This window comes from Theobroma umbraticum, unplaced genomic scaffold, assembly GCF_002168275.2.
Source record: "Theobroma umbraticum cultivar Fairchild unplaced genomic scaffold, ASM216827v3 scaffold_30.0, whole genome shotgun sequence".
Classification (NCBI taxonomy): domain Eukaryota; kingdom Viridiplantae; phylum Streptophyta; class Magnoliopsida; order Malvales; family Malvaceae; genus Theobroma; species Theobroma umbraticum.
The window spans coordinates 3,725,006-3,746,107 of NW_018397254.1; the positions used below are offsets into that span (position 1 = coordinate 3,725,006).

The window sequence follows — 21,102 nt, forward strand, 5'->3', positions numbered from 1 at the left end:
TATAAACCCTTTGTTTCCTACACAGTACCAATATTAATTTTTACCAATTCTTTGTTCTTTTGTTTAGTTATCTGGTTAACCCCCTCGGGGCCACGGTCTGCACGCGAACTTCTTGGAAATTATATCTCCCATAGTAGTTTACCAAAACCTCTACACTTTCTTGAAACAACTTATAAATTAGCCTGAAACCTTAAAGAACAGATATGGACGGTATCAATATTCCCACAAAAAATTCAACACATTCAGCTCATATTTTCCAACGCATGCCTCTCACTTTCAAATATCTAACCCTGATTTTGATATTCCCTGCACTGACTTCCGCACACGAAGTTACATAAATGAGCACTTTAATTAATGCAAAGTTCATACGTACCTAATGAGAGTCATAATTAAAGACATCTGCAAAGGAAAAAAATTATTTAAGTTTAGGACATGCAGAACATTGACTAACTTTATTATCAGACAAATGAAGCTTATTAGTTGATACAGGAAGTCCACGAGCATGTTTCTCGTGTAGGTCCTGTGTGCATACAGTATTACTCCTTTCGGCTATATCTTAATCCTACATGCAGTCTTTTTCCATATTTTTTGAGTTAAAATTGGACGCCGCGTCCATATATCTCTCCTTCTCCGCGCTGGTCGGTGTGTCCGAGTTGAAAATGATGGGGTTTCTTGCCCTGGCCCTCTTCATCTCCCAAGTCTACGCTATCTTTTCTATGTGTTTGTTAAAGCACTCAAGTCTTAATAAACAAATGCAAGGCCTTGTCTCACGTTTGATTGCGCTAGCAGTGTCCCAATACATGTTCCATCATTCACTTTTAAAGTATTTGGCCAGTGCCGCTGAGCCAGCTACCAACAATAAGCAAGTATGGTTTTGGAGCTAATTAATCTTCATTCCCACGTCTTACTGCCCTCATCGCCCACTTTAAACGGATATATATTAGTAGAATCAAAGCAGCATTAAGCAATAGAGAATGATTACAGAAAGGAGCCTCACACGAAATGCATGCTTCAATGTAGGATCAAAGAGGAAAAATGGAGTGTGAGATGCGCCAGAAGACTTGGACAGTGAAAAATAAATACATGTGCATACACATGGTTGCATGTGGAGGAGACATGAAAGCTGTGACAGTCAATGACTTTGACTTGAACCCTCTTATCTCTAAAGTGAACTTGCTACTTCTAACGTTGTTTGTTGATAAGCTTCAAGGAAGAAACAAGTGGAAGAAAAAGGGTTATCTATTACACTTTGTTCAGAATTTTACTCCAATTACAAACACTGCTAATCATACAGACAGAAGAAATTAGATCTTTGAATTTCGTTTTTAACGTGTCAATGAGAAAAAGTGAAATCACTTTTAAATCAGATGGATATATAGTGGAAAATAATGTGCACAGCTTTTCCTCTTTTGTATACGGCCAGATTCTTCAACCGTGTTATTTGGTGCAAGCTTTTTTCAGTGGAGTCAGCAAGTGATGCAAAATGAATAATGGAAAAAGCACTAGAGAGTAGAATTTTTATAGTGCTTTTATATCAACCATATGTAGGGGAATGATGAAAAGATGAACACGCCTCTTCCAGTGCATAGATATGGCAAGATCGAGTGAGTGGTCACCTTCTTCTCTTTCTCTTTTGTAATTCATTGGTTGGTGATCGGAGACTCTTGCTGCATGCCGAGTAGTGGAGAAACAGAAAGGGAGGCTAATCCGATTGTAAAAACAACTCCTTTTAAACTTTTTCTTTTAGTACGGGCTAGGGTACAAAATATACATCACATTTGTTCATTATCAATAACAAATGGTTGACAATAGAATTTGATTCTATGATGGTTTTATCTCGAGTGTGTAATTTGAATCAAAGATTGTGAAGCAAATAAAAATTTTCAACAAAATTAACAAATTAAAAACGATCATAAAGAGAATTGTTATATATATATATATATATATATATATATATATATATATATATATTCTTAACAAATCAATATCTTTTACAAATTCTTTAGTAAAAAATAGATGTTGATAAGGGAGTTTTGTTACGGCTTAGTTGATTGATTGTAAGTTAAGGTACGGCATGATGTAATTGAATGTTTGCTTATCTCAAATAACAAAACATATCAACTTGTTTGTATTAATAAATTTTAATTTGATTTTGAGAAATATAAACAAATTTCAAAAAGACTTTGGACTCTTGAGCGATTAACATGTGAAACAGCAGCAGTGACATATACTAATTGACTGATCATGACAATTCCTAAAAGCATCAACATCCTTGATTTGATATCGATACAAGGAATGCAACGATGATCTACTCTGACTTGTCTACTTTCATCGCTTCATTCTCACGCCCTACATTTTTCACGTTCCTTAATGCCATTTTAAATTCGTAAATTGAGTGCAAATTAAAGGATGATTATGTTAATATTTAATGATCCTAAGTTTCATGATTCCATCCAAAAAGATAAAACAAAGTAATATACTTTAGTGGGAAGGAAAGAGGAAAAAAAAAATGTTACAAACAGTTTTAAACTATTCCATGTAGGGTTTAGGGTTTTGAGCAATTAAAAGCTTGTTAAGTAGGCATTGGGAGGTTAGTATAAGTCATATATATAGGGAAGGGAACAAAATTGCTGATTTTATGGTTAATATAGGATTTGAGTTAAATTCTGATGTTATTTTGTATGACTCTCCACTAAAAAAAAGTGTCTTATCTACTCCTAAATGATATGATGGGAGTCTACACTCCACGTTTGATTAATTAATAAATTTCACTTTCAAAAAAAATTATTATTCATTTAATTTTATAAAGTATCTTAATTTTCTTTAATCGAGTTAGATAATACAAAATATCTGTTATAATATATTTTAATTTTTTAATCAAATTGAATAATACAGGATAAATCCATTAGCATACCTCAATTTGATAAGCAATAATGTTTGATAAGACTAGAGTTTACAACAATGGATTTTAAAGTTCCAAAAACGTAGTGCAGACTGAATGGCCTAGAACATTTCGCACCAGCAACAGCCAACAAGGCCTCCACCTTTCAAGGGGTAATTATATCCTGATTAGTTATTAATCTTTAGGCTTCCTTCATGTCAGAATTTGGAACAATGGATGGTTCTAATCTTCTTGGTTTGATGGATTTGAAGTACGTGAACAAATTACTACTTCCAGACTTTATTAATCTTTCTTACTTGGCAATAGAATTTTTTTTAACACGTAGGGGTAGAAAACAAAAGAAATTAATAACACTGTATAAGACTAGATGAGTTACGTATATGGAAAGGGGCTTACATGAGTCCTAACTCCTATTTAAGGTCCTCCACCCTGTCCCTCTATGGTTTTATGATCAAGTTTGTTAGCATCTAGTTTTCTATTTAAACAATTAAATTATGATTGTGTTATTAATTGGGATGAATGTGATATTTGATTTACCATGTCTTCGATTTACACGATATATGTAAGTGAAACCAACCATGAAAACATCAATACATATAAAATCGAAGCATAATATGTTGGCAGTGCGACAATAATTACTTATTCATGCATATATATGTCAATATAAATTTTCTTAATTATTTTCACCAGGCTTGCTTAAAATTAGATTTAAGCTAGGTTTTTTACTAGCTTAAAGCAGCAATAGGGATAGGAACATGTGAAAATAATAATCGAAATCATAATCAATTATTTTTATGGTTTCTTTTTTTTTAAATTAAAAAAATAATTCGAATATTTTTTAAATAATAAATTAAATATTAATTAAAAAAAGGGAAATTGTTGCACGACTTCCATGCAAAATATAAAAAATACAATGAAAATAACCATAATAAATATTGTATTCATTAATATATATATATTTCTGTATCACATACACCTCGCCCGTGTCCTCATATTTCATCTCATCAGACGAAAATAACCCACGTCTTAAATTAATACCGTTCTGGGAATAACGATTTGTTGCTTTGTTTGAATTTTGCAGAGTCGATGACTTGTCGTCCGCAGCATTGCCTTTTTGGGACATTGATATGGCAATGGCAATGAGAAGGAACCTTCGTAATTTTACAGATACATACCACGATTTAGGCAATGAATGTTCAAACTGATGGTATGATCCACCAGACCAGACCAAGGCCGACATGAACATGGCAAAAAGCATAGTGTAAGATTTGTCTATAACACAATATTGACCAATCGAAAAATCAGATATAACAGAAAATATAAGTTTGGTAGCAGTTTCATTAATTTATGGCAAGATATTATAGCTGAAAAATGAAAGTGTTGTACGTAAGCAGATGAAACCAGTCATACTCGTAAATTGCAAAAAATGGAAAGCTATTAGCCCGAAACTCGAGAGGAATATTGTTTTGACCGGAATGTCCTTCGTCCTTGCTTTGGCTTTCAACGAGAAAACTCATTCCAAATTCAACGTTTTACTGCATCCGCCAGACACAGGAACTCGCTTAGCCTAAGCTAGTTTATCGATCCCTTATGTAAATAGCCTAACTTCTTTAAGCTTTTGACAAAAGGGCAAAAGGGAGAAGATGATATAATTCATAGGGTTTGAAACTATGTAAGAAAAATTCAAAAGTAAAAACAAGAGACCAGAATATTTCAATTTTCAAATATATCAAGCACTCATGCAAGAATGGAATGGACAATCCATCCGTTTGCTGTTAGGAGGGCACCGGCTTATTCCAAATTGTCTGGAGAAAAAATGGAAAATTGGGGAATTCACACATTCTGTCTGCCTGCTTAGATATGCTGCTGTTGTAGCTCATTTTCATGTCAAACAGATAGATTTGCATAAGGTGACCCGACTTTATTTTGTTGAATTCAAATATATTTGCACAAGAGGAGGGGACATAACTAATTATCTTTATAGATAATAGTAGGGTATAATATTTAAAATTTTTTTTGAAATATTTAAATTTTTTAAATAAATATTTGATCTTTTATTAAGTTCAAATCAAGTTTTTATTTTTTTATTACAAATTAAATAATTTTTTATATCATAATAAATAATATTATGAAATATAAACATGACATGACAACATGATTATATATATATAATTTTTCACTTTTTATATCAATATCATATTAATATTATATTAATACCACGTAGATATAAAATAACAAATAAAATTTTAATTTATTACAATTAATCAACTAGTAATTATAAAAATTTAAAAATAAAATTAAATAAACTTAATTTAATGTAATAAAAAAATAAAAATTTATTTAAAAACTTTTAAATAGTTCATATTTTTTTCAAGTATTATTTTTAATATTAATATAATTTTTTACTGGAAATAAAATTTAAAATCAATTTTTCATTTAGAAATATTATATATATATAACTAAATCAAACATTCGAAAAATCAGAATTTACATTCAACTTTAAAGGTTGTAGTTAGATAATAAAAAAACTAGGTTGCATTTCATGGCTTCCTTGCCTTATAACCCGTACACGGTAGTACACTAGGATTTCTGTTGAAGTCAAACCCCAAAACACAAAATGAAAAAACTTGTCAGCCAAACAAACGTAAAGGCCAAAATCAAGGGTCCTTTCAGTCAATTCAACTCCCATAAAAAGGTTACCGCCCTTTCCCATTGATCGCGGACTTTTCTTGAAACCCCGTAGTGCTCAAGCGCGAAAACAGAAAGGGTCAATCTTTGTCCATCTTATATTACGATATTGCCATTGGGACACCAAAAGCTTCTTCATGTAATTATAAAGTAAGGTGTGGGTATTTGTTGGAAATGGTTGTCTATAAATACTACGATTGATCTGCTCAAATCCTACTTGGTCATTGCTTGGCTGTTTGAGTTCTCTGTCTTTTGGCAACTTTCTCTTCATTGACTTTTCTTTGCTCTCTCTTTATCTTTTCCTGTTCTGTCTCTCCATGCAGATCGGCATCAGCTTGACTCTTCCCGCTCAAAACTTGCACGTCTACCAGGCCAGACGGGCAAGCTTTAAGTGCCAGAAATCACCTCTAAACCCTTTAACAAAACCCCATCCGTGTTCTCAAAAACCTTGTTCATCGGCATCATCGACTGAGTTGACTCGGCAACACCTTTCCAACCTCGACAAACTTCTCCAGAAAACAAACCAAGCCGACCCAGAACAAGTTATCAAAGCCCCAAGTAATGGATCAATCGAAACCAAAGGTAAGGGTTTACTCGAGGGGCTTAATCTTTCCAGGATTTGGCCTGAAATGAAAGCTGCCGAAGAGATGTCTCCACGTCATTTAAACAGGCTTCAAAGGCTTTTATCAAAAACCATGGAATATTCTCCAAGGAACAACCTTGGCTCTCGCTGGAGAGAGTACCACGGTTGCAATGATTGGTCAGGTTTGCTTGACCCGCTCGATGAAAATCTAAGGCGTGAAGTTGTTAGATATGGGGAATTTGTTCAAGCTGCTTACCATGGTTTCCATTCCAACCCTGCTATGTCAACCGACGAGGCTCCTTTACCACGGCACGTGGCGTTGCCTGATAGGTCTTACAAGGTAACCAAGAGTCTATACGCCACATCGTCCGTCGCGTTACCGGAATGGGTAGACGACGTGGCTCCCAACCTGGGGTGGATGACCCAACGGTCTAGTTGGATCGGCTTCGTAGCGGTTTGTGATGATAAGAGGGAGATTCAGCGCATGGGAAGGAGGGATATCGTTATCGCTTTACGTGGAACCGCCACTTGCTTGGAATGGGCTGAAAACTTTAGAGCCCAGCTCGTTCAAATTCCTGAATCCCATGACCCAACCCAAAAGGTTGAATGTGGATTCTTGAGCTTGCACAAGACAGCCGGTGCTCACGTGCCTAGCTTGGCTGAATCAGTGGTCGAGGAAGTGCAAAGATTGATTGAGGTGTACCAGGGTGAGACCCTCAGCATTACAATCACGGGGCATAGCCTTGGTGCCGCACTTTCTCTTTTAGTTGCTGACGAATTGAGTTCATGCGCTCCCCAAGTGCCCCCGATCGCAGTATTTTCCTTCGGAGGGCCTCGAGTTGGTAACAAAGGCTTTGTAGATCGGCTTAATGAGAAAAATGTCAAGGTGTTACGAATTGTGAACAATCAAGACGTGATCACCAGGGTTCCGGGCGTGTTCATTGGCGAAGGATCACAACAACAACAAAGAAATGAAGGTTTTTCAAGAGTGTTCAACATGCTAGATAACAACAACCCATGGGCGTACTCCCATGTCGGAACAGAACTACGGGTCGATACTAAGATGTCGCCCTATCTAAAACCCAATGCAGACGTGGCGTGTTGTCACGATTTGGAGGCTTACCTGCACTTGGTGGATGGATTCTTGTCATCCAACTGCCCGTTTAGAGCAAATGCCAAGAGGAGTTTAGCGAGGCTGGTTCATGATCAAAGGTCAAACGTGAAACGATTGTATACTCACAAGGCCTTGAGTTTGAATCTTGAAAGGGATGGCTTAAGCTTCCCTATGCCTAGTTGTTTGCCTAGCCCTTCTGGATAAGCTAAGCATATAAATAGAGAAAAAAAAAAACAAGTAAAGAAAGAAAACTGGAAAAAGCTTGCACATACTTAAAATAAGCTGCCCATATGCTATGTTTCTTTGATTTTTATTTCTTTAAATATCAAAGTTCATAGTTCCAAAGGTAGAAACTTGTCATGCCTAGGATATTTGTATAACCTCAAACAAATGAAAATTGGTATATTTTTTAAGTCAAAAAGCATCTTCCCAATGACCAAGAAAATGCCAACACTACAAAACCAAAGATATTTTTTGACAGTATAAATTTCGTCATGTATCTTTATTGGAATATTTTGTTGCAAATTTATCGAGAAGAAGTTATTTTTTATTAAAATTTTGTTTATATTAGTGTAATAATTAGTAAAATTGAATCAATGGTGGCTCATTTATTTTAAGAATGAAACATTTAACCTAAAAAATACAGTCATGTATTTTCAATTTGTGCTCACAATATGAAGTCAATGCTCAGCCTGCTGCGCTGCAAAGAGTACAGTTTCATATGATTTGCCTTCTTCTTTTAATCTGTGCTTAGGCATGTGAGTCTGAGATTTTGCTTAAAATAATGGTTGTGGATTAAAATTAATGTCTTTTTATTGATTATCTAATTAACAAAGAGCCCCATTTCCCTTGTAAAGAAAATTGGTTAACTAACTTCACAAATCACAAAGATTGTGTACAAAACTAGCCAATTTTGTTGTGAGCAGATTTATTTATCTTCTCATGACTATATATACAGCAAAAATAAAGTAAGTCCATTTTCTCACAATTAAAGTAACATGAACATGTAAAAGAATAAATTCACCAAGTAAAGCTTATACACTCTACTAATTATTTATTAAAGGTTTTTTTTTAATTGAAGAATGAGGTAAGTAAGTTTGATACTTAAATGTAATCATAAAAAATTGTCAATTGATTTTAAATTAAATATTCATTTACAATTTAATAGATATCTATTGACAAATCTTACGAAACCATTCATTTTCACTACCCACCAAAAAATGTTTGCAGTTGGGAATCCAACCATGATCATTGGAATGAAGGTTTGGGCAAATTACAAAACCCTAGTCATGCAAATAATCTTAAGGTTGGAAAAAGTTTCGTATATATTTTTTGTTTTTTCTTTGAATATGGTAATTGAGAGAAGTTTTAATTGTACTTTAACTGTTTGTGATTACTTTTCAATATTATTTATAGAATTTGAAATCTCAAATGTGCTCAAGTCATAGTCTTAGCAAATCCTTCCCGCTAATTGTTGATTAATTCATTTGAAATCAGATTTCTCTTCATCATCATGTTCTTGTCAATGCCTTTCTTTCTCTTTTATCCAGATTTGATTATAAAGTTTTTCCATATTTCATTTTATTTTTCCATTGTGTGACACAATCTTATTCTAGCTAGTTAGATAAATGAGTTGATTTATTCATCATAAATTTAAAACCCAAAAAGGGTTTCAGATGAAGGTTGTTGAATAAGTACAGTTTGGACTTTGAAGTATTAGGAGATGACGATATGGGGATTGGAGGAAATGAGCAAAGGTTACCTATCCCCTTCTTGGAGTCTAAGTAAAGGATACAATATTCAAAATGTGGTTGGAATCAAATGAAACCATTTCTTTTTCTTAAAAAAATTGTAAAAAAAAAAATACTGATATAATATAAGCAAAATTATTATATTTTTCAATATCATCTTACACGACCGGTTAATTTTTTTTCTTTTTTTTTTTCGATTTCGATTTAAAGAAAACTTGTTTTGGTAATAGAATTGTTAGAATGAACCAAAAATTTATGAAAAGTTGAATGCAAGGTCCAAGTATTGATTAGAAAAGTTATTACTAAATATTTTTCAAAGCATAAGAAAAGTTATAAATTGTAGCCCAAGGGGCAAGCCAAGCATATCTAATTGTCAATGGCATTTCTTTGTTGTTACACGCTTACAGCTAGCAAACAAACCTGTCATATACTTTTGAATTTGTCACAAGTCTTAATCCCTTAGAAAATTAGAAAAAAAATAAGACTTTACCTCTTCTTCGACTTAAACTAGGACAAACATTGGTAGTTGCTTTCAATCCAGCCAACGACCATTAATGTAACTACTCCTGAACGTAAAACATTTGTTTTTAACAAAAATTCTTTTATATGATGTTAAGTAATATATATATCTCTTTCAACGAGAATAAAGGAAAATCGAGAGTTGAAATAATATCGATCACCTAATAACTTAAAAGTATCAAGATGTCAAACGATTTTTATTTTTTTATGTGAAAAGTCTAAAAAAAAAAATTTGAACTTTAAAGAAAGATAATAAATTAGAAATTATAATTTCAAAATTTGACTCGTCATTAAAATCGATAGTTTTGATATTTTTGAACTTTCAATATTTCTATTTCTCTTTTATATCTTTTATTTCTTTTCGAAGATTCTTTTTTTTTTTTTGAAAAATCTCAAATATGTATGATATGGACTTGCTAAGCCATATAATTGTTAATAATGGTTCTCATTAAATTAATAAATTATAGTTATTACAAGAAGAAAAATCTTGTAGCATAAATTATGAATTGCAAAATTATGAATGAAGTATTTATATATATATATCTTAACTATAATTGTATCATAATCTTAGTAATTTAACAAAAAATTTTATATAATTATGAAAAGAAATGTCGATAATACAATATAGAGATAAGGATAATTTTCCTATATTCCTTAATTGTTTTCCTCGAGAAAGCGTTTCCTCTATTCCTTTTAACTATTTTTCTCGAGAAAGTGTTGCTAATCACTATTTGATTTCGGATTACAAACATGACGCTCAAATAACGTCGTCTTGACTTAAGCACATTCACCTCGAAATCTAGACATAAGGTACAACGTTTAAAGCTCGAGTCCCGCTTTGATTGGCTGTCGGTGGAAGTTGCTGACGATCAATCCACACTGCATTTATTTATTTATTTATTGCTGTTAAAATGACAACAGCATCGGCCAGAACCAACTAATCCCTTTGAACTTCTTGTTGTGTCTTCTTTTTGCTTGATTGCCCCAACGACTTTGAACAAAAACGGAGGAAGATCCTCTTATCTGTTTGTATTTTCCTTTTCAATTTGTACTAAAATCAACTGTTTGAACAAACATTCTGACGGAGAAACTTGTCCGCTGTTTTGTCTTGGGCTCTTGAGCCGACAAAATAATTATTTGGACTGATTACTAGTTTGTCTTTTGAAGGCCCAATTAGAATAACTATCTCAGGCCCATCCATTAAATGGGCCCGTTGATTTGTTTCGCATCGTTTGCTTTGTCAAATTAGGGAAAGTGTTCAATTCTCCTAATATTTTATTTCTTTTTTATTTTCAATTTTTTTTATTTTTTTAGAAATTGTATTAATCAATTGAGTAAATATTTTCAATCATTATTATTTATCTTATATTGGCTTTGCCAATGATAATTTAAGTTATTTAAACAGAAAAACATATGGTATTGTATTTAATATTAAATATTCAAAAATTCAAAAATTTGATATTTAATAATTCAATGTTAAATGTGTAAAATTCTCTACACTAATTGGATTGAATGGTTTTTTGGCACAATGAAGATTGTTATAAAAGATGGAAAATTATTATTTTTTGATAAAAATATGTTTTTTCCATTTAATTATAAAAAATTTCCCCTCCTTTAAACGAGCCTTGACAGATTATTTAATTAGAGTCCCAAAAACATAGAGGGAAAAAGAAAGGAAAAGCACAAGGCTTGAAATGAACTCGCGCACACATTAACGAAACCCATAGGGTTTTTAAGATTAGGTTTAGCCTCACACTCGTCTCTCTGCCGCATTGGCTAGGGTTTTCTGAGCCCCTCCCGTATAACTCTCATAATTCACTCTCACACTCCTTTCTCTCTGTTTTCTTACCTTCCAAACACCAAACTTAGATCTTTTCCTTTTGGCTTATATTCACCTCATGGCTTTAGCCATACACTAGGGCTCTCTTGGTTGCTGTTTCTCTTTTTAAGCTAAAAAGAAAAACTAAGTTTTCGATATAATTTCTTCGTCGAGTTAACAAATGGCAACCATGAACCCTTTCGATCTCTTGGGTGGTGATATTGAAGACCCAAGTTTGCTTATTGCGGCTGCTCAGCAGCAGAAGCTTGAGAAGCCTAAGAAAGCTCCTGCTTCGGGTCCAGCTCAAGCACAGCCCGCTAAGCCTGCTAAGCTCCCCACCAAGCCTGCTCCTCCTGCACAAGCTGGTAACTTTTGTTTCTTCTTGTTTTTTGATCGGTTTTGGTTTTCTGTTTTGGTTTGAAGATAATGTCAAAAAAGGAATAAAATTTGTGGGTTTTTGATTTCGTCTATTGTTTCAGTAGTTTGTGGTGTATCTTTGTGGGGATTGATGTATAGCTGTTATTGGATTGGAAGTGAAGTAAAATAAAAGAAATTTGTATGTTTTATTAATCTTATCTGTCGGTAAAGCTGCTCCTTTGTATAAGTCTTACCTATATTTATTATTTTATAGGAATGAAATAAAAGAAAGGAAATTTGTGAAATTTATTAATATTACCTGTCATTAAAGCTGTTCTTTCGCTCAAGCCTATTGCTGTGAAGCTATATGTGTTTTGAACTTTTGATATGGCTAAGTGACTTTTGTGTAATTTTTTTTGTGGTATCATTGAAAATGAGGTAAAACATGAGAAATTTTTTAACTTTATTGATTCTATTTGTCTTTCTATGAAACTGTTTGTCAATTCCATCTATTTGTCTATGTGAAGTTTAAACTTTATTTTGAACTTCACTTAATATAATTCTTATCATTGAAAATGAGGTAAAACATGAGAAATTTTTGAACTTTATTGATTCTATTTGTCTTGCTATGAAACTGTGTATCAATTCCATCTGTTTATCTATGTGAAGTTTAAACTTTATTTTGAACTTCACTTAATATAATTCTTATGGATGATATGGTCATTGTAATATTCTGGCATTTATTGCTGAACTTTGCCCTAGATTTACCTTCTTGTTGGTTTATTGACAATCAATTTTAATTACTGAAGTGTGGTGTGCTTACTCATTTATCCTGCATTCTTTTTTCCCATGTTTGCCTTGTTATGTAGTGAGAGAGGCCAAGAGTGAGCCTGGACGTGGAGGAGGCCGTGGTGGTGGACGTGGAGGAGGCCGTGGTGGTGGACGTGGTGGCAGTGGGTTCAATCGTGATTCCAATGTTGGTGATAATTCCAATGGATTTTCGGGAGGGTACAGACCCTCTGAAGAGGGAGAAGGAAAGCTATCTGAAAGGCGTGGCTATGGTGGGCCTCGAGGTTCTTTCCGCGGGGGTCGTCGTGGTGGTTTTAGCAATGAAGAATCTGGAGAAGGGGAACGCCCTCGTAGGCAGTATGATCGCCGCAGTGGGACTGGACGTGGGTTAGTATTTTGTTTTATTTGAATTGTAATTTTTGGTCGTGCGATTTGTTTCACATAATCCCACTGTTGATGTTTTATTTCATTAACCATTTATTACATCAACTATCTATCTTTTTGTATAACCAGGAATGAGTTCAAACGTGATGGTGCTGGACGTGGTAATTGGGGATCTCCAACTGATGAAATTGCTCCGTGAGTATCTGTTTGCTAATCTCTTAAGCAGCATGCACAACAAAGCTCCTTATGTAATATGCTTTATATATGTATAGATATGTATGTATGTATATATACTGTGATGTGAACTCATCTGTTAATATATCTGCTATGTTGGCCAAAATAAGGGAGACTGAAGAAAACGTCCCTGAGAATGAAAAGAATGTGGGTGCTGAGAAGCAATCTGGAGAGGAAGATGTCGTGGATGCCAGCAAGGAGAATGCTGCAAATGAACCTGAGGAGAAGGAGCCTGAAAATAAGGTAGTTCTTTGATCACAGTTAGGTTTTTGATTTTCTAGAGATGTGGCTATGGTTTCAATTGAGGGCCAAAATGAATATATTTGGTGATTTTGTGACCCTAAGATCGTTTCTCTGTGTTTAATTAGTGTTAAGGGCATAAATAGAATGCATTATGATTGCTTGCTTGAACTCTATTAGTTGTCTATTAGAACTTTTTCTATATTGGGTAATTTGTCCAGTAACATTATGTGAGATGGTTCTAATATGTTCAAAGTGCATAGCTTCAATGTTTGAACTGTAATTATAACCCAGGCTGTTGTGGAGTTTGTCTATGCTAACTAAAAACTATTTAGCTAGGTAATAATTGTTGGATGAATCTATGTCATTGCTGAAAAATTAGAAATTTATCTTTGATGATTCTGAATGGTGGAACTGGCTTTGCTTCCTCTTTGGTTGACTGAATCAACTTTGGGATGATCAAATGATCAACATAGGTTGGATTTCCCTGGTTTAACAAGTCTTGCTTGATTTTAATATTCTAATTTTGAATGGATACTTTTTCGTCTGTCTATACTAGGAGATGACTTTAGAAGAATATGAGAAGATTCTTGAGGAGAGGAGGAAAGCTTTGCTTGCCCTCAAGACTGAAGAAAGGAAAGTTGATGTCAAAGAGTTTGAGTCCATGCAACAACTTTCAAATAAGAAGAGCAATGATGACATCTTTATCAAACTCGTAAGATTTCTTAAGGTTATTCTGTTGTTACGTATGGTTTCGTCTATTTCATTTATGCTGGTATATTGACTTAGCGTTTGATAATCAGGGTTCTGAAAAGGACAAGCGCAAAGATGCTGATAAAGAAGAAAGAGTAAAAAAGGTTTGCATATTTCTCTCACATGTTTTGTTGATTTCCCACTTCTTCTTGATGAATGCAACCCTTCCTTTCTATTTCACTTGTTGGAAGAATGGGTAAAGCAGTTATGAATTTCAGGTTGCTTGATGAATGGGTAAAGTATCCTTGTATTAACTTGTTCACCATGTCACTATTATTGGTGCCAATGATGTAGATGTTTTTCCCTTATTAAAATTCTGGTTTGAACGTTGCTTTGGTGTAGTCTGTCAGCATAAATGAGTTCTTGAAACCAGCTGAAGGGGAGAGGTACTATGGCCCAGGACGTGGACGAGGCCGTGGCCGTGGTCCCAGAGGTGGATATGGAGGTATCGCGGGTAGCAATGTGCCAGCCCCCGCAATTGAAGATCCTGGGCAGTTCCCCTCTTTGGGTGGCAAGTGAGATTCCACCACCACTGCAAGCTGCACAATGGTTTTCACTTGCTTGGAATTCATTGTGATCTATTCAATACTCAGGAGTCAAAAAAGGGTTTTCAAGAGGAATGATGATTTCCTTTATTAGAAACCATTTAATGTTTTTGAGTGTAAATTTTAGATAATTTATCCATGGGTCTACAGACTTGTGGTCTTTCCCTGACATGCATGCATACCCTTTTTTTTACCTTTTGTTTTGTTTTGTTTTTTATAAGTTAGAGCACATGGGTCATTATTACGACTGAGAAGTAGTGGCATCAGTTTTGGTTCGGTGTAGGTTGAGAACGTTTTAGTGGGTCCTTTCTGAAACATTGCAGTCATGTTATTTCATCTTTTAATCGCTATTTATTTATGATTTGATGCTTCATGAAGCTTCATGGTGGGGGTGTTTTATGTTTGCAAATAAATATCACTCAAGGCTAGATGCCATTAAGCTGCCCCACCCCTTGTTGTTAAGTGCGTTAAACCTTGTACAGGCTGCATCCGTCCAGCCATTACCCCTTTTCGCCTACCTTCGGTGGTTGAGGGATGAAGCTGCGTTCCCATGCTTCAGTCTGCAACTGTTACTGATAAATGCCTATGTTCAATGCTAATGGTTTTCTGCTTTTTAAAAAAATTATCGCCATGTATGACTGGTAAAAGTCAAGAATGAGCTTTAGTTGCCAAGAAGATGAAATTGAGGTTTAAGTTGAGTGTTAACAAGGTTACAAAGGTATAACACCTTTTCTCTCCTCTGATGTTCATTTTTTCTCTTGAATTCTTTCTTGTCGTGTAATTTTTCCCTTATACCAAACAAACCCAAAAACCAAGGGAGAGATTGGAGTATGATTTGCAGAACCGTCTCAAGCAGTCATGCTCAAGACTTTAAAGTTGGGTTGGAAAACAAAAGCAAATGAAACAGACTCAAGACTTGGGCCGAACTTCGAAGCACTCAACACATTTCCAAGCTTCAGCATTTAGAACTCAATAACTAATAATCTTCGACTCCCCCTTTTCTTACCAAGCATGGCAAATGTATCATTATCTGAAAAATACAAGGAACCAGCCCACCTTAGCTTTCCTCAAAATTTTTCCACCAACCGAACACCCTCACTCCCCTTTCTCCACTTTCACAATCCTAAACCCAAATGTCAATCCCAACCACGAAGCTGTTCCCGCCAATTTCCCTTCCCATTCGCCACATAATCCTCACTTGGTTCCCACCAGTAACATAACGAGGAAACCCCCCACCGCCCCTTCGCTTGACAAAACTCCAACGTTGGATCAACATAATCACAATTATATCATTTCTTCAAATAAGGTTATCACTAGCTATATTCGCTCAGGTGATTTAGATTCCGCTCTCCGAGTTTTCAACAACATGACTGTTAAAACGACAGTTACTTGGAACTCGATTTTGGCCGGGTATTCCAAAAACCCCGGAAAGATAACAGAAGCCCAAAAACTGTTTGATAAAATTCCTGAAAAAGACACTGTCTCTTATAATATTATGTTGGCTTGTTATGTACACAATTCTGATATGGAAACAGCTTGGTTTTTCTTTAATTCAATGCCCTTTAAGGATTCTGCTTCTTGGAATACAATGATTTCTGGTTTCGCTCAAAAGGGCGTAATGGGAAAAGCGAGGGAGTTGTTTTCGGCCATGCCCGAGAAGAATAGTGTTACTTGGAGTGCAATGATTTCTGGGTATGTTGAATGTGGGGAATTGGAATTGGCTGTGGAGTTTTTCGAGTTAGCGGATGTGAAGAGTGTGGTGGCGTGGACTGCCATGATAAGCGGGTATATGAAGTTTGGGAAGATAGAAAAAGCTGAGAGATTGTTTAAAGAAATGCCAGTCAAAAACTTGGTGACTTGGAATGCTATGATCTCCGGTTATGTGGAGAATTGTCGAGCTGAGGATGGTTTAAAGCTTTTCAGGATGATGTTAAGGTATGGTATTAGGCCGAATAATTCGAGTTTGAGTAGTGTTTTATTGGGTTGTAGTGAATTGTCTGCTTTGCAGTTTGGGAAACAAGTGCATCAGCTTGTTTGTAAATCTTTGTTACGTGATGATACAACTGCGGGTACTTCATTGCTTAGCATGTATTGTAAATGTGGAGCGTTGGATGATGCTTGGGAACTGTTTCTTGAGATAAAGAAAAAGGATGTTGTTAGTTGGAATGCAATGATTTCTGGTTATGCCCAACATGGTGCTGGTGAGAAAGCTCTACTTCTGTTTGAGGAGATGAGGGATGAAGGGGTAAGGCCAGATTGGATCACCTTTGTGGCAGTTCTTCTGGCCTGCAACCATGCAGGGCTGGTAGATATGGGGATTCGGTACTTTGATTCCATGTTGAAGGATTATGGGGTTGAAGCTAGACCAGATCACTATACATGTATGGTGGACCTGCTTGGTCGAGCTGGCAAACTGGTTGATGCTGTAAATTTGATAAAGAGAATGCCTTTCAAACCACACTGTGCCATATATGGAACCCTTTTGGGTGCTTGTAGGATCCACAAGAACTTGGAGATGGCTGAGTTTGCAGCCGAGAACTTGCTTAATCTTGATCCCAAAAATGCGGCTGGTTATGTGCAACTGGCTAACATTTATGCAGCGATGAACAAATGGGACCACGTTGCTAGGGTTCGCCAATCAATGAAAGACAATAAGGTAGTGAAGACGCCAGGGTACAGTTGGATTGAGATAAAAAGTGTAGTTCATGAATTCAGATCAGGGGATAGAGTGCACCCAGAATTAGCCTCCATACATGAAAAACTGAGAGAGCTGGAGAAGAAATTGAAGTTGGCAGGTTATGTTCCAGATCTTGAATTTGCACTGCATGATGTGGGGGAAGAGCAGAAGGCGCAGCTTCTATTACGGCATAGTGAAAAGCTGGCAATTGCCTTTGGGCTCATTAAAGTGCCCAGCGGGACACCAATCAGAGTTTTCAAGAACTTGAGAGTATGTGGGGATTGCCACCGTGCCATCAAGTACATTTCAGCAATTGTAACAAGAGAGATCATAGTAAGGGATACCGTAAGGTTTCACCATTTTAAGGATGGATCCTGCTCTTGTGGTGATTACTGGTAGGTTTGCATGGTTCCCTTGAAAGTAAGAAGGCAATATGGAAACGTTTATTCAATCCTCTGCTGGTTCAAATCACTCTGGTGGAGTTCTCAGTCTTGCCTAAGCTCTGGATCCATTTATAAGGAAATTGAGGTGTGAAATATACTCCATACTGCATTTTTATTTTTATGGTTGCAAACCTTGCTAATGGCCAGGCTCCAGGAATTTATATTTCCTGCCAAGAAAGTGCAACCGTGGAATTGTACAACTATGATTTTTGTTTGTCAAAGATTAGGTTTAAATTCTCTTGGAGATTCCTTAGGGATGTTGCCGCATAGTTCACATAGGCAATCGCCCAAAGGAAAATTCAGAGCTAATTGCATTTGCCATTACGCTATTATTTCAGCCAAACCACCCTAATACCAATTGAGAGAAACGAGGTGCTACAATTTCCACAAGACACTTCCACGGCCATGTTAAAAATAGAATAAACTACAAAACCTGATAACTCAGATGAGGAGGGCAATGTGTGGTTTAATCGTAGAAACTGAACAAGGCAAATACTATATTCCTATTTTTGTACAAATGTTTGCTTAAAATCAAATACAATTAAAAGAATAGAAGTTTAACAGAGTATTGAACAAAAGACAAGAATACCAAATCAGGCTGAACGATCTTCACATCAAAAGCATGAAATAGGACTAGTTTTACATGCAACAAATAAACACAAAAGAACATAATGTGCCCCACTAAAACTAACTTTCTTTAAGAAGAGCAGCAACCTGACTTCTGGTTGACAGGCTGTCCTCGAATCTGCACAGTTGGAGGTCTCGCATTGTTCATGGCTGGTTGGCTTGCCATCCTGCAAACAACCGTGAAGAGATAAGGATCAATAAACTCAAAATATTAGGGCCAATCCATTAAAGAAGAAGTGAATCCATCTGCTTCTTATGTATATATATGTGCCCGCATGTGCGTACATTCACCATAAAATAGGGAAAACACCAGGTAGAGTACCTATTCTTGATTGAAGCAGCCATGGCCATGAAAGCCTCTTCAACGTTAGTGGCATTCTTAGCACTTGTTTCCATGAAAGGAATCCCAATTTCATCTGCAAACGCCTGAAGAAAGAAAACAAGTCATGAGTGATGAAAATCCTAACTTTTAGGATACCTAAAGCTATATACATGTGAGCAACAAATATGTGCAATCAGTTACCTTAGCTGTCTCATAGGACACAACTTTGTTTGCTGTTAGGTCACACTTGTTCCCAACTAAAAGCTTGTTCACATTTTCACTGGCATAGCGGTCAATTTCATTTAGCCATTGCTTGACATTGTTGAAACTCTCTTGGTCTGTCACATCATAAACAACCTAGCAAGAATGTAAGCAGCATGAGTTTAATCCTGCATAAAGAAAATTAAGAAAGGAACAACACAGATAAAATGCAAAATATGGCACTTACTATGATACCATGAGCACCACGATAGTAGCTGCTAGTGATAGTCCTAAAACGTTCTTGGCCAGCAGTATCCCACTGCACATCCAGAAGCAAGCATGAAAAGCAATCAGTAATCAACAATGATCAAAACAAAAGAAAAGTCATGTAGCTTTTTAACTCTATAAAACATATCAAATAATTCCAAGAAGGGAAACAAAAAATGATTTAACTTCCAAACACAAAGAAACTGGTTATATTAACTAGAACTGTGAGAATGAACGTAACTCCGTCAACGCAGACCAGGGCATGGGGGTACCAAAATCACAGTATGCATTCCAAGTAGGTAACTTCGGATATTCCAAACTCAATTAACAAATGAAAAGATAGTACGCCAATTTAAAACTTACAATTTGGAGTTTGATGGTCTTTCCATCCTGTTCCACAGTGCGAATTTTCTGCGTATTGAAATACAATTAAAAGTTAATTTACCATTCACATGTTTAAAATAAACAAACCAATTTTATAAAAATACAAGACAGAACTTACAAAGTCAACACCAATGGTACTGATGTAACTCTCCAGATATGAATCATCCTGGTTCACCAAAAATAAAAAAAAAGTTTAGAAGCATTAAACCTAGTGAATAAAAAGATAACAAATCACAAAGCTAAGAATCCAAGAGCATCAAAATCAATGAGGGACCAAGAACTTACAGCAAACCTCAAAAGTAGACATGATTTCCCTACACCAGAATCTCCAATAAGCAAAAGCTTAAACAGATAGTCACTGTCATTAACACAAACAAACCAAATTCAGAATACAAACACAGGTCAACATTTCAACATATAAGGATACATCCAAAAAAGCTCAACAGCAACCAAGATTCAACTTTTTGCCACTAAAAGTTTTGAAGACATTTAGCTCTTGCTATGACATTAGAATATCAACAACCAATCAATACTCACCCGATTATTTCCATCCTTAAGCCTAACTTTGTTTAAAATATGTTAAATCTTTCCAAAAACTGTTACCTAACTTAAGAAATCACTTCGATAAGATTACAGTTTTTCAGCATAAATATTTTTTCTACGGCAACTTATAATGCATGGAAAATCAATAAACAGATCTGACACGCAAATTAACCGGATCTGATTCATAAAGCCGATCAATAATCAAAATAATGAAAGAAAAAACGAAATTTTAGGGAAAATCAAAAACAGTTAATTCAAAAGAAAAATAAACTAGGCAGATCCATGGAAAATGAATTAGAAACGATTGATTCATCATAAAATAAACTAAAAGAAATTTAAAAAATTAACGTTTTCTTTTTTCTGAGATTTGAAAGGAATTGGAGCTTACTATTCGGGATTCATGATGGCGACGAGTTTGAACAAACTGAATCACGAGAAGTCGGGGGAGATGACGGAAGGAACGTGAAATTGGGGTTTACGGAGAAAATCACCGGTGATTTGCGATCGTCGCCGCAGAGGAAGAGAGAGACACAGAGAGAGAGAGAGAAACGGAGCTTTATTCCGTGTTGCTGTGTTGGCCTTATAAATAAAGAACATAAATGTTGGAATTTTTAATTTTTATTATTTATTAATTAATTGTTTAAATTTAAAATTTGGGGAAATTAGAGGGGTGACGTAGCAAGGAAACCAAAGAATGCCACGTGTTGTACACTTGTTATGTAATTACATATTTGGGGCATTTTCCTCTACTTTTTACCTATCATTTTCTTCGAAAATATTCCATTGTATACAAATATTTAAAACTTTATTCATATCATTTTCTAGGCAAGTATTCCCTTTGATGGAGATTTCAATAAATATTAATAGAAAAAATTATCAAAGAAAAAATTACAAATGTCCTAAGATGCTTGTGATCATGCAGGTGGTAGAATTTTCTTTTTTATATTATTTGGATAATTA

General features: G+C 35.2%; 4 protein-coding genes across 4 annotated transcripts; 3 read left to right on the forward strand and 1 right to left on the reverse strand.

Annotated features, from left to right (window-relative positions):
* Positions 1-5,778: 5,778 nt before the first annotated feature.
* On the forward strand, positions 5,779-7,843 carry PLA-I{BETA]2 (alpha/beta-Hydrolases superfamily protein). The gene has a single exon (XM_021427746.2). The coding sequence runs from the start codon at positions 5,908-5,910 to the stop codon at positions 7,489-7,491; it is 1,584 nt and encodes a 527-aa protein (XP_021283421.1). The 5' UTR covers positions 5,779-5,907; the 3' UTR covers positions 7,492-7,843.
* A 3,463-nt stretch (positions 7,844-11,306) lies between these two features.
* Positions 11,307-15,055, forward strand: LOC110423395 (RGG repeats nuclear RNA binding protein A-like). Its single transcript, XM_021437619.2, has 7 exons — positions 11,307-11,741; positions 12,603-12,909; positions 13,036-13,101; positions 13,251-13,383; positions 13,940-14,095; positions 14,184-14,237; positions 14,476-15,055. The coding sequence occupies exons 1-7, from the start codon at positions 11,558-11,560 to the stop codon at positions 14,650-14,652; spliced, it is 1,077 nt and encodes a 358-aa protein (XP_021293294.1). The 5' UTR covers positions 11,307-11,557; the 3' UTR covers positions 14,653-15,055.
* Positions 15,056-15,614: 559 nt separating this feature from the next.
* On the forward strand, positions 15,615-18,125 carry LOC110427692 (Tetratricopeptide repeat (TPR)-like superfamily protein). The gene has a single exon (XM_021443251.1). It carries the CDS (start codon positions 15,697-15,699, stop codon positions 17,752-17,754), a length of 2,058 nt encoding a protein of 685 aa, XP_021298926.1. The 5' UTR covers positions 15,615-15,696; the 3' UTR covers positions 17,755-18,125.
* Positions 18,126-18,263: 138 nt separating this feature from the next.
* LOC110427714 (GTP-binding protein YPTM2-like) lies at positions 18,264-20,718 on the reverse strand. Its single transcript, XM_021443277.2, has 8 exons — positions 20,531-20,718; positions 19,885-19,957; positions 19,718-19,765; positions 19,579-19,626; positions 19,196-19,267; positions 18,949-19,104; positions 18,748-18,851; positions 18,264-18,592 (listed from the first exon to the last, which is right to left on the reverse strand). Exons 1-8 carry the CDS (start codon positions 20,542-20,544, stop codon positions 18,496-18,498), a joined length of 612 nt encoding a protein of 203 aa, XP_021298952.1. The 5' UTR covers positions 20,545-20,718; the 3' UTR covers positions 18,264-18,495.
* Positions 20,719-21,102: the final 384 nt, after the last annotated feature.